The 13,061-nt window shown below is 47.3% G+C and overlaps 1 protein-coding gene and 1 long non-coding RNA gene across 2 annotated transcripts; both read left to right on the plus strand.

The window, feature by feature from the left end:
• The first annotated feature begins 266 nt into the window (after positions 1 to 266).
• On the plus strand, positions 267 to 4,758 carry MEX3B (mex-3 RNA binding family member B). Its single transcript, XM_021537582.3, has 2 exons — positions 267 to 1,081; positions 2,062 to 4,758. The coding sequence occupies exons 1-2, from the start codon at positions 823 to 825 to the stop codon at positions 3,474 to 3,476; spliced, it is 1,674 nt and encodes a 557-aa protein (XP_021393257.1). The 5' UTR covers positions 267 to 822; the 3' UTR covers positions 3,477 to 4,758.
• Positions 4,759 to 5,539: 781 nt separating this feature from the next.
• LOC110474280 (uncharacterized) lies at positions 5,540 to 12,503 on the plus strand. The gene is made up of 5 exons (XR_002466051.3): positions 5,540 to 5,553; positions 7,802 to 7,835; positions 9,716 to 9,816; positions 11,000 to 11,117; positions 12,319 to 12,503. It is a non-coding gene; the product is annotated as an uncharacterized LOC110474280 (long non-coding RNA).
• The last annotated feature ends 558 nt before the right edge of the window (positions 12,504 to 13,061 follow it).

Here is a 13,061-nt window from a genome sequence, read left to right on the forward strand (position 1 = left end):
CCCCGCCGCAAAAACGCACCCCAAGCGCGGCCCCCTCCGCCGGCGCTCAGGTGGGGCTGGCGGCGGGCGCTCGGGGGCGCGGGGCGGGGAGGGGAGCGGCGGCCGGCGGGCCGGGGCCCGGCATTGTTCGGCGGCCGACAACAAAGAGCGGAGCGGGGCCGGGCCGGGCCGGGCCGGGCCGGGGGGGCAGCGCCGGCCCCTCCGCGCCGCCCCGGCCAATCGCGGCGCGCGGCGGCGGCGCGCGGTGACAGCGAGCGGCGCTTACGCCGCGGCGCCCGGCGCGGCCCCCGCTCCCCGCCCCGCGCCCGCCCGCCTCTCCAGAGCCGTCTGGCTGCAGCAGAGCCTCAGACAGAGGAGGGGAGAGCAGGAAAAAAAAAACGCTGAGTGAGTGGAGTGGAGCCTGGGAGGGGCTCCTTAAAGAAACGCTGCCGCCGCTTGGCATTGTGGCCGGCGAGGAACTCGAGGGGGGGAAGCCATCGGAGCTCCTCTCGCTTATCCTCTTCCCACCCCCCCCACCCCACCCCCAGCCGACAAAAAAAAAAAAAAGGAAAAAAAAAAAAGCCAACCGAAAAAACCTCGGGGGGGAGTCGTGGGGGGGGTCCTGAGAACATCTTATAAACCGGATTGCACTGAGAGGAGGAAAAAAAAAAGCAAAAAAGATACAAAATATACAAGCAAAAGGCAACAATTCCCCGGTCTCCAGCAGTCGCCCACCCTCCCTTCCCTTCTCTCCTGCTGGCCATCTGCCTTGGGTTCTCCTTTGTGTCTGATCTCTTACTACTGAGCCGAGCGCAGGCGGAGGGTGCACCACACACAGGGACTATGCCCAGCTCGCTTTTTGCAGACATGGAGAGGAACGGGAGCGGCGGCGGCGGCGGTGGTGGTGGTGGTGGCGGGGGAGAGACCCTGGATGACCAAAGAGCCCTTCAGATCGCCCTGGATCAGCTCTCCCTGCTGGGGCTGGACAACGACGAGACGGGCTCCATTTACGACAACGAGCCTCGGAAAAAGAGCGTGAACATGACTGAATGCGTCCCGGTGCCCAGCTCGGAACATGTCGCTGAGATAGTGGGGAGACAAGGTGGGTGCGTGCATGCGAGGGGCTGTGGGGGCGCGGGTCTCCCCTCCGCGCTGCCGGGCGGGCGGCTCAGATGCGACACTGGCCATTCCCAGGAACGCTGCAGCCGTGCGGTGGTGGCCAGTGCCGGCTGCTTCCCCCAGACAAAGAAAGTGCAGCGGCAGACGTGATGTTTCCGAGGAGTGTTATGCATCAGTTTCGGGATGCACTTTCAGCTGCCGGGTTGGGGGAAAAATCAGGAAAATAATAAAAATCTGTCCTTTCCTCCGGCGCAAAAGTTAAGATTTGCAAGAGGAAACGGGAGGAAAATGGGAGCCTCGGTGCTTTCCCCTCTCCACCACCCCAAAGTTAGAAATCGTGGATTATTTTTAAGGAAGAGAAATGGAGTGGAGAAGTGGAACAATGGGGTTGGAATAAAGCATCCGCAGTGGGGAATATGGCTCATTCGGTACAGCCTCTGCTCCTCACCTTAAGAACTGATTTTATTTTTCCAAAAGGAAAGTGCTGAGCAGGAATGTGGACTGGCGGGTGTGTTGATTTGTGAGAGCTGCTTGCATTTTATTTTATTTTATTTTATTTTATGGTGGTGCAGTTTTCCTGCACGCCTTTTTTTTTTATTATTTTTTTAATTTTTTTTTTTGTCGCTCTCTTTTTTAATTTTTTCCCCCTGTATTACCGACCCTGTGAACTGCACGTTGGTAGTTTTGGGGCAGTTTGCATGGCAGATGTGCCGGTGGCCACTTACGATGCCTTTGGGCGTGTGCCAGGGCTGTGGGCTGACATTTCTTTACACTGTGACCGAGGCTCCCGGACGAGATGCCAGCGATCACCTGGGGTTGGGGGCAATGTGTTTCGGGTGGGTGTGTATTTTTTTTTTTCCCCTCCCTAGCTGCACCCAAACAATGGGTTGTAACCGGTTCTCCCCCACCACCTCCCCTTCCTCCCCCTCCCCTTCGCCCTCCATCTCCGCATCTCGTTCCCAGGTTGTAAAATCAAAGCTCTGCGGGCAAAGACCAACACCTACATCAAGACCCCGGTTCGCGGGGAGGAGCCGCTCTTTGTTGTGACGGGCAGAAAGGAAGATGTGGCCATGGCCCGCAGGGAGATCATCTCTGCGGCCGAGCACTTCTCCATGATCCGAGCCTCGCGGAACAAGAACACAGCCCTGAACGGCACCGTTCCCGGCCCCCCGAACCTGCCCGGCCAAACCACCATCCAGGTGCGGGTGCCTTATCGCGTGGTGGGCTTGGTCGTGGGGCCCAAGGGGGCGACCATCAAGCGCATCCAGCAGCAGACGCACACGTACATCGTGACCCCGAGCCGGGACAAGGAGCCGGTCTTTGAGGTGACAGGCATGCCAGAGAACGTGGACCGGGCCCGGGAGGAGATCGAGGCACACATCGCCATGCGCACCGGCGGCATCATCGAGCTGACGGACGAGAACGACTTCCACGCCAACGGCACGGACGTGGGCTTCGAGCTGAACGGCACGGGCAGCCTCTGGAGCAAGCCCACGCCGCCCAGCATCACCCCCACCCCGGGCCGCAAGCCCTTCTGCAACTACCGCAACGACAGCTCCAGCTCGCTGGGCAGCGCCTCCACCGACTCCTACTTCGGGGGCGGCACCGGGGGGGGCGGCAGCGCCCGCCTGGCCGACTACAGCCCCCCGAGCCCGGCGCTGAGCTTCTCGCACAACGGCAACAACAACAACAACAGCGCCAACGGCTACGTGTACGGCGGGGGCGGCGGCGACGTCCTCTCCTCCCCGGACTGCTGCTCCGAGCTGCCCTTCGACTCGCCGCCCGGCTTCGACCTGGCGCCCGCCCCGCCGCCCGGGGCCGCCCTCCTCTGGCCGCAGTTCGAGCGCGGCCCCGCCGCGCCGCCCTCGCCCGCGCCCTCGCCCGCCGCCGCCGCCGCCTTCCCGGGCGCCGCGCCCGCCAATGCCAACCTGGCGCTGCTGGTGAGCGGCCCCCGGCGCGGCGCCGCCCCGCCCCCGGCGCGGCTCTCCCCGCCCCTGCACGGCAGCGCGGCCGGCACCGAGCACCCGCTGGCGCGGCGGGTGCGCAGCGACCCCGGCGGGCGGCTGCTGGCCGCCTCCTACCCGCTGTACGCCAACGGGCTGGGCGCCCACCTGCCCGGGCTGCCCTCCGACTCCTCCGCCTCCTCCTCCTCCTCCTCCAGCTCCTCGTCCAGCTCCTCCTGCTCCTCCTCTGGCGTGCGGCGGAAGGGCAGCCGCGACTGCTCGGTGTGCTTCGAGAGCGAGGTGATCGCGGCGCTGGTGCCCTGCGGCCACAACCTCTTCTGCATGGAGTGCGCCAACCGCATCTGCGAGAAGACGGAGCCGCAGTGCCCCGTGTGCCACAGCGCCGTCACCCAGGCCATCCGCATCTTCTCCTGAGCGCCGGGCCGGGGGGCACGGACCGGAGCGGCCGGCGGGGCCGGGGCCGCCGCCCGCCGGGGGGCGCGGGCTGCGGCCGAGGGTGGGCTGGGGGGTGGTGTGACAGCGGGTGCATGCTATAAATAATAACGGACGACTCCATTCTAGTGCTAGGCTAGTTTTTACACTGTACTTTAATACGAAGCTTCCAAAACTCCCCTTTTTTTATAAACAAACAAACAGAAAAAAAAAAAACAGAAAAAAAATTTGAAAGTAGAAGATGCTTATGATGATGACAATGGTGTGTGGACTGTTAGTAAAACGTGCTGGTAGTTCTAGGATGCTTATTACAAAATAATTAAATCTATGGGTGGATACTTTTCTGAATGTTCTTGAGAGGGCAAGAAGTTCCTGTGAAAAACCATGATACTGCAGCTTTATCAGACTTTAAAAAAGAAAAAAAAAGAAAAAAAAACCAACAAAACTGTAACATATCTCTTATATATATTAAAAACGTTTAAAGGTTTTAAAGATAAATTGCATTAATACAGATTGAAGTATTTTATTCTTTTTTGACTTGAAAAATTATATTTCATATTGCAAAGATGTTTACAAGTATTTTAATTTAAGTTCAGTGAACTTTTTGTAGCTGGGTTAAATCTTTTTTATTTTAGTATGGCCTTATGGCAAAGAACACTGTATTATTTTAATATCACACAATTGTGAACGGAATTACAAACCATAAAATGTGTAATGCTTTGAACAGTATTCTGTTGGGATGGAGATTTTATAGGTTCAGAAAAAATCTTTTAAATCTGCTTCACCCAGCATATTTTCTATTCAGTGATATAAAGCATATTTTATTCTATATTATTACAAAAATGGAAATGTATAAACATATGTCAAAAGGAACTGTTGAAGCTTTCTAACATTTGTATAAATAGAATTCAGTGGAAATTACAAAAATTCTGTTGCACCACTATAGTTTTAGTATTTCTATTTTAATACATTTGTTTACCACTTGTTTATGTATATGTAGGTGACGTTACTTGAGCTTAAATGTACTTTACTGAGCAAAGTTTAAAAACAAAGTATATTTTATTTTATGATAAAGGGCCTTTAACCTCATGGTCAAATACTAATATTATATTTGCTGAGACAAGATTTGAAATTGTATCAAGAGTTTTATTTTTCTGACATTTAAAGTTCTACATAATAAAAGTAAAACTTAAGTAATGGTGCTACTTCATGTTTTTTTAAGTATTTCTATATAAATAAAATAAAATATTACAGAAAAAAAAGGTATTCTGTGTGGTGATTTGATTTCATTTGCTGAGAGTTTTTTCTGGAATTTTTGTTTCCTGCTTGTATCAGTGAAACATGTTGGTAGTTTAAACTGTGTCATGCTAATGTTTCTGGAACTGGTACAGGCTTCCAGAATAATCCTGCCAGCTATCATACCTTATAAAATGTTATTAATGAAAAAAAATTGAGTTTTTTGTAAGATGTGTTATATTGGTGGGGTTTTCCACAGCACAAAATACTATTTTTTAAAATAATCTTTAGTCATGAAAAGTACTTGGGTTTGTGTGAATTGTTACTTTTGGCAGACAAAGCATAGGAAATAGGAAACTGAAAAGGAGCTGCAAGAGGGAGCAGGGGAGGCTCCTTTGTTGCGCTGTGCTGATGGAGGCTCCAGGCTCTGCCGTGCCCAGGGACCTCATCCCAAGCTTGGCACTTCTGGAGCAGAGCAGGGGCCGCAGTGGCCTCCCCGAGTCCTTGACTGTGCTTCTTAGTATGTGGCAGCTGTGGCTGGGGTACTTGGTGTTGACAAGCTCCTTTGAATCGAGTATTTATTGCCGGGTGAAGTTGGTTTGGCGCTGTGGTGCCCGCAGCGGAGCTGGGCCGAGGGAAGCTGAGCCGAGCCCACGGACACGCCGGGCAAGCCCCTCAGGACTTGTGCTGCTGAGTCCATGGGAGCTGTGCTGTTGGCGTGTTAGAGCAGATGCAGAAGGTGCCGCACATCCCTGAATGTTTCTCTTTGAGCTTGCCATTGCCCTTTGCAGTGGGCGAGTGAAAACAGCAAAGGAAACGCAGAGTGCGTAGCGTATTTCATGTGCTTTACTTTGTGCTTAGCAGTGCATGGGCAGAGCTGCTCTGCTCCGATCTCCTTTATGGACTCCAGAGCTGCTGGTTGGGTGGGAAGGGGGAGGAGGGAGGATGCGGCAGGGGATGATGGGATCTCTTTGTTTGATTTGATTTGATTTTTGCTTCTTTCATTGAACTGTGGTTGTGGTATCATCTGATTTATAGGGCTAAAATCCCTCGCTGAGTGCTGCATCTATCTATCTCAGGAATCTTGAAGGGTTTGATGAGGGGTAGAAACCCCTCACCCCAAGGCTGTGAAAAAAAATCCAAAGAGTGGCAGAGAAGATGTATTTAAATACATAAGCGGTACAGATACTGAAAAAAACCCTTGGCAAAATCAGTTGCTTTAGAGATGAGGAAGTTTAAGTCCATGTGTATATTTTCTTGATGATGGGTGTTTAGGAAAAGCTCCCAAGATGCGTCAATCAATTTCTCATGTCTGTGTAAACATCCTGTGGAGTTTTCAGGGAGAAGTTGTGAAAATGACTATAAATAAAAAAGTGAATTTGATCACTCTGCTTGGTTTTCAAGCTTAGTGAAACCAAAATGTAAATAAGATGCTGTGTCCCCGGTGTTGGCAGTGGTGTTATGGATGGCTGTGAGCAGCCTCTGGAGAACAGCCCCTGGCCAGCAGCTCGGGGAATGCCCTGGCCTGGGCTGCCCAGCCTGTCAGTAAATCCAACTGGCCTCGTTGTCCTTGGTCATCTTGCAGGACTTGCTGTTTCTTTACCAGGCTGTGGCGGAAACAAAGGCAATCCCCTCTTGGTCCATGGCTCTGGATGCCTTTTCAGCCTCTGCACGCTGTTTCAGGCCCTTTACATGCTGCTGTTGTCTCGAGATGGAAAGACAACCTGTAGCACCTTAAAAACTGGTTATGTTCACTCCTCCTTCGGAATTATTTTGCCTGCAGAGGGACCAGTGTGGATTACTCTTGCTTTGTCATCCAGTGAGTGCCTTTTGCCCAGCCTTCCAAACATGATGCCCTGTGGTGGTGGCAGAGCCAGGGGGCTCAGCAGCATTCACCCACCCGAGGCACCTCCACTGCCTGGACCCTCCACTGCTGGCAGGGCTGGTGCCTCCCCCTCTCTCTGTTGGAAGGTGTTTCAGGGTGTACTGGCACACGTGGTGTCCATCGTGCCGGGTCTCATTGCTTGCTGGTTTGCCCTGGTGTGCCCTGAGCCCAGACCTGCTCCCAGTGTGGGCTGTAAATCCCCATCCTCGGCTGGCAGGGCTGAGCACACGGGAGCAGGCACAGTGTGAGGGGGAACGTGCAGGCTGCCCATGTGCTCTGCCCCCCGGATTTATGCCGTGGGTCAGTCCCTCAGGCTGCAGAGGCCATAAATCAGTGCAGAATTTGTCCCAGGGTCGGGAGCCATATGGTGTGCAGGAGCTGGAGAGGAAGAGGGATGCCCACACCAAAGGAGAATAAAAGCCTGTGTTGGGGGCCGGACTATTTCAAAGCCTGAGAAAGGGGCAAAGTTCAGTTTCTAATTGAGTGCTTTGAAATATATAGATGTATATGGTCAATGTTTATCTTGCAGAACAAAGCTTACTCTGTCCAGTGTTTGTGTCGCTGCTGGAGCTGTTTCTGGGGTTGTCCAGCTCAGAGCTCCTTGGGGCTCTGGGGCTGCTGGGGGTGTGGGTGCCCCTGGCACGTGCCAGCAGCCTGGCCCTGCTGGCCCAGCCCCTGCTTGGAGGCACTGGTGAGGATCTGCACATTTGTGGGAGTTTCCTGGCTTTCCCAACACATTTCTATGGTTCCCAGAGCATGTACACATCATTATCTGAAACCAGGGTACATTTACATATGTAAGAATTATTATAGACAAAGTCCTAAACTTAATTATTCCTCTGTCCATATCTTGTACTTCACAGAATTTGCATAACAATCAGACATCAAAGCCAGAACCCTTTACTGGAAGAAAGGTCTTTCTGCTATATTATTTTAATAAAATAAATTATAATGATCAATTAAACCTAAATTTACTCTTTAGATTTCTTCTGGTGAATCCATTGAAATGAGAGTGAAAAGCAAGCTTTAAATTTAGCAATAAGAATCTAGCACACTAAGGTATTCAAATTGCTTTTTGTTTGATATTTCTCACTCCTCTCTGCCAACCCCCTCACCCATCTTTTTTCCTCCATTCTCCTTGTCTTGCCATTTTGGAAATTGAAATGATGCTTTGCTGTCACTGAAGACAATGTGGATTCTGCTGCTGGAAGGGCACACTGGTGAGTACTGCGTTTAATTGATCTAGAAATAGCAAAAAGGAATTATTCACCCTGCCTCTGCTTATTTGTGTTTCCTGTAACTCGAGTTGTCTCTCGAGTAGAGATGATTTAATTTACAGAACAAAGACTATTTTAAATCTAAGGTAGGCAAGGGAGGCTTCAGTCTGTAGAATCATTTGCATTTCTGGTTTACCTGTTTATGACAGTCACCTGGCAAGTGCCGAAGGGCCCGAGTTTGCAGGTGAATATGTGCTCTGCCCAACGGTGAGTGATGTGGGAAGGTACTCCTAACTTCTGTGTTCTCTTGCTTCACACCCAGGAAACATATAGAGTTATATATAAATGTGATCATATATCTAATATGTACTTGTGTACACAGCTGACTGCATAGAATCATCCAGAGAAATTACCAATTAGAAAGTCTTTCCCTTTTTAGTGCATTGGTGTTAAGAGAAACTTGCTGTAATTACGGAAAAACTTTTATTGCAGTTTTATTACTTAATAGTAAGGTTTTTAATGAAGCTTTCACAGTTGGATATATGAAATAATTATATCTCATCTAAGTTTTAACTTTGATTAAAAAGCAAAAAGTTTATTCGGTCTTAGTGAGATAGGTTCTATGATGATGTGCTTCTCCTGTGATGAAACTGTATCAAAGCTATCCAGGCACTTGGTGTAGGATTATTCTTTAATGTTATCTGTGCAGGTAGAGCACATGCAGCTCTGACTGTGCCCCAGGTATGTACATGCATACAGGTACAATACAGGGAGCACCGCAGAGCCCCAATCCTTTAAGGTTTGTGCAGTCTTGGGAAATAGCATCTATCATGAGAAATTGAATTTGTGCCTTAAGGAGTATCAGGTGGGGATGTGGCTACAGAAGCCACGAGTATCTGTCCTGGGTTGCATTTTTCTGAGTTTAGGGCTCCATGAAATTGTAGGATTTAGTTCCCCTCATAAAGTAGACTGGCAAGTAAGGTTTGTTTGCATAGATACACTTATTCAGGGCACACAGGTAGTATTTCTCCCTAATGTGGGTTTTGTGGTTCTTTTTCTTAGAGCATTTTTTTGCCCTGTCTTTTGTAACTACTTATAGCTCTCCACTGTTAAGATGATTATTGTTTAGGAAAATTAGTCAGTTAAATACTTTCATATTAAGTACATCTTATACCACTGCCATGGCAAATGTGATTGATTAGCTGTCTTGAAAAATTTATAACCTTTGATAAGATTTCACCAAGAGAAGTGCTTTGTTAGTTTTCAATGGAGAATGGAAAGGTTTTTGATGTTCCTCATTACTGGTTTTCTGCTTGTGATGGAGATAAAATACAGTAAAGTGCTTTTTTCTCTTATGTACAAGGGCTCTTCTGCCTTTCATACCTGGTAGAATTGTGTGGTCCACTTTGTATTAGAATGAATGGCAATTGCCTTGTAAATGTGATGGCCATTAATGGGTGAATAGTCTGTCATCTCTTATTTTGTCCTTTGTCTTTATGTTTTATTCACTTTTACCCTCTACCAAAAGAGCTTTAATTTAGACCTCAGACAATAGTAGCAGTGCTCCAGTTCATTATAGATCTGGTGGCAGTTTTATTTCATTTTGATGTTCTTTATATTTTGATGGGTGTACTAAACAGTAGAAGCCATTTTAATCAAAAGAAAATTTCAATGAGAACATGACCTGTAAACAGTGGTTTTGTAAGAGTCACAATAGTTTCTGTTACACATGTGGTAATTATTTCCATGATTTAACTGCAAAGGGCAAGTAAATCACCTCCCTCTAAGAGTTAGAAAAAGGACTGTTTTTCAGGATCTTTAGTTCTGTTAACTGACTCATTGTATCATTTTGGCTAATTAAATTCACCTTTTCTGTTCTTCAGGATTTCCATCTGTGAATGAACTAATGACACCTACTTACAGGCAGTATTGTGAAGATTAATGAATTGACATTATTGAAGTATCCTCAGGTGGAAGTCCTGATGTAAGTACAAAGTACTATTACTGATGCTTCGTAATTAATCAGTCCACAATCCAGCATGTGGAATCACATTGGTCTAGAGCAAACAAACACTGGATTATATTTGCAATCCGTGGGTGGTTCCCCCCCCCAGATTTCTGGTTTGAAATATTATTTGAACCATCTTTTTTGGTGAGTGTAAGAATCTCCTATCCTCCCATGGCATTTTAGAGGTGAGATGGGCTTGACTCAGAAGAAATAGGTGATTCCAGTGATACATTAATCGTCCTAGCAGGCTTTACTGTGGATACAGAAAGGCAACTTCAGCCTCCTCTGGTGTAACATTAGTAACACTTTAAATGCGCTGCCCTTGAAAATGGGGATGAAAATGTTAGTGCTACCAGGAACATCCAATGGGGTCCAGAATCCAGCAGGGGCTGGATGTTCCTGCAGGTGAAGGTGGGTGGGAGGAGTGATATTGTACATCAGGAAATGTCAGAAGGGAATTGATGTTGTGAAATTGTTCACCATTTATGCAGATAACAAGGTCCATTCTTCTCCTCGTGGCTGCGCTGCTGTTTCCATAAAGATATGGCTGCAACTGTGCAGGTCTTACACTACATGTTTAAAAAAGGAAAAAAAATAATAATAATAAAATCTGGAAACAATTGAATTTGTCTGAGCTTTGGTCTAATTAAGTAGTTTGAAACATGTAATAGTTTTGAGTACATAGTTGACAAAAGAGGTGAATGCAGTTGCTGCCTGTATCAATTTTCAGACCAGTCACATTCCTAAATGTCTTGCTACAGTTCTTGTTGCAAATTGAAGTCACAAGATACTTTTTTGAGTTATTTGTAACTGTTACACAAGTGCAGACAGGGAGGTTTAAAGTTTCACAAACATTTGTGTTTCTTTCTACTTATGCCACTTCTTTAAAAAGAAGAGTCTATCACGTGCAATTATGAAACTGCTTCATGTTTGACACAGTTGAAGATGTTTTCAGGCCACAGAAATGAAATTTTCTATGACTAATTTAAATTAAAACCCTACTCTGGCAGACCATGTCCTCAATCTTTGGAGTCACATGGTTCTTGGAAAGTTCTTCCTTGGCTGTGCAGGAGGTCAGACTTTTAAGGAGTGCCCCTGTGCACAAATGTGCAGTGCTGCTAATGAGAGGAATTTCACACTTCTCTCCTTTTGCCTCAAGCTCTGTGTTCACCCTGCTGGCTGCTGCCTCAGAAGCCTTTGGAATTAGATGTTCTAATGAGTGCTGGGCCATCACTGGGACATGCTGGAGCTCTAGCTGGGGACATGGCTTCCAGAAGGTAGGGTCACCCACTCTGCAAAAACAAGAAGTGCTTAAAAGTGGGGTCTTGTGTTTGTTTCTGAGAGCATCCCAGCTCTGTGGCTGCCCTTCCTTTCCCCAGTGGTGATTTTCAAGCCAAACAGCCCTTTCATCACTGCTGCAAAGTTGTCTGTTGATTATAGCAGGCTTCACTTCTTCCCCAGCTAACTGGTAGTCAGGCAGCCAAAGAATGGCCTATCCAAAATTAGGATATGCTCAATGCACCATCCGCTGGTGTTGTTCCCATCAGCCTAATTACATGACTTTTGGGTCAGACAATGTCTCATTGTGTGGCCCTTGGCAGCCAGGGGATGCCTAATGCTGCATGAATGTCTAATGTGGAGTTTGATGGCTATGACCAGGCTGCAGTTCCACACTGGAATTGAAAACATCCGTGGCGTTTCCATAGAAAACCAGGTCAATGGGTGCTTCCATATAGGATTAGCCCCAGGCAAAGCCATTGCTTGCTTGTTGCCGGTACAAATCTGTGCAGGGTGGGCAGTTTACAGTGCATTTCTCTTTCAGGTAAATGGCAATTAAGGAGTCAGATTGATTTAGTCTTTAATGACCTAATTCAGAATCCTAATTTATGGCAAGCACCATCCCTCATCCATTTATCTCTATCTTTTCTTCTATTTTGTGCATTTAAGAACACTTGTGAAGTACCTTATGAATGCTGAAAGCATAATGAAGGTGGCTTTGTACATATTGGTTTGAAAAAAAACATTTAATGGTTTTTTTGACTGCAAAAATTTTAGGTAGAACTACCCTATCTTTATGCTTCCTATAAAAACCTCCCTTTTTTACAGGCAAAAGCAAGGTACGAATGTAAAATGCAATTCATTGTAGATGAAGGCTGTAATATGCTTGTTCATTTCAAAGAAGAATGTATAACTAATTACATTTTAATTGAATCTCTAACGTCAACAGCTGTTTTTAAAGGATCTTTTAAAGCTACATTTATTTTTAGTATTAGATCTTCTTTCTTTGCACATATCTCTCTTCATGCATTATTGCCCTTTAGAAAGTTTTCCTTCTTTTAAAGTATCAGTTAACACTAGCATACATTAAAGACTAAGCTGGTAAACTTGGTTTTATGATGCTTGGTAGGACTCTTCTGTGTTGAGAGGGGAAAAAATATGACACCACCAAAAATGCCTTTTGTTCTCTTTTTCTCCCAGAAGTAAGAGGTTCCAGTTGCAGCCCAGAGTGCCAAGGCCAGTTCTCAGCTGCTGGTGGTTTATGTTGGCTGGTTGTTATCAGTTCCTCCTCAAGGTAGCTGCTAATTACAGTACATAGCACAACCATCTCTTCAGAGCTACACTGATTCGGTACTTCCCTGCTCAATCAACAGCAGCTTCGGTGAGTATCCTTTAACTCGGAGGGATTAAAAACCAACTAACTGCTGTTTATATGAAAAAACTTTGTTCAACTTAGAGTTCACATATCAGCCCTTGGTTCTGTTGATTTCCTGGGACATGAGTTAAAGTTAAACCCACCCTCCAACACCTTCTCTCTGCTCCCACCAGAGGGGTTGGTTCATGTCCCAGTGGGTTTGCAGGAAACCTGTGTTTGGCTGGTGATGAGCAGCTCTTTCCCTACACATGCTGGGCTTCCTGCAGCTATGGGATTTACTCTGACAGGAGATACCCTCTTCCACAGAAGATTCCCTCCTCTGCCTTTCCATCACCTCTCCTCTGGAGAACTGGATGGTTTTGTATGGATTAGAGTCTTAAGCACTCCAGAAATGGAGGGAATTATCTGAGAGGTGATCTCTGTATTGCTGTACAGGAATATGTAGCTAATATCAGTTTACTGTTTTCTGTATAATTCCACAAATTCTGCTCTGTTTTTCTGTCAACATCAAAGCCTAGTAATAACAAGAGCCCTGTGTTGGTTTTGGAAGGTAATTTCATTAGAGATT

The sequence above is a fragment of the Lonchura striata genome, chromosome 11, assembly GCF_046129695.1.
Source record: "Lonchura striata isolate bLonStr1 chromosome 11, bLonStr1.mat, whole genome shotgun sequence".
Lineage (NCBI taxonomy): Eukaryota > Metazoa > Chordata > Aves > Passeriformes > Estrildidae > Lonchura > Lonchura striata.

Coding starts and splice junctions, on each gene's coding strand:
- MEX3B (XM_021537582.3), top strand. CDS start 823: ATGCCCAGCTCGCTTTTTGCAGACATGGAGAGGAACGGGAGCGGCGGC. Junction 1,082..2,061: donor TGAGATAGTGGGGAGACAAG/GTGGGTGCGTGC, acceptor TCTCGTTCCCAG/GTTGTAAAATCAAAGCTCTG.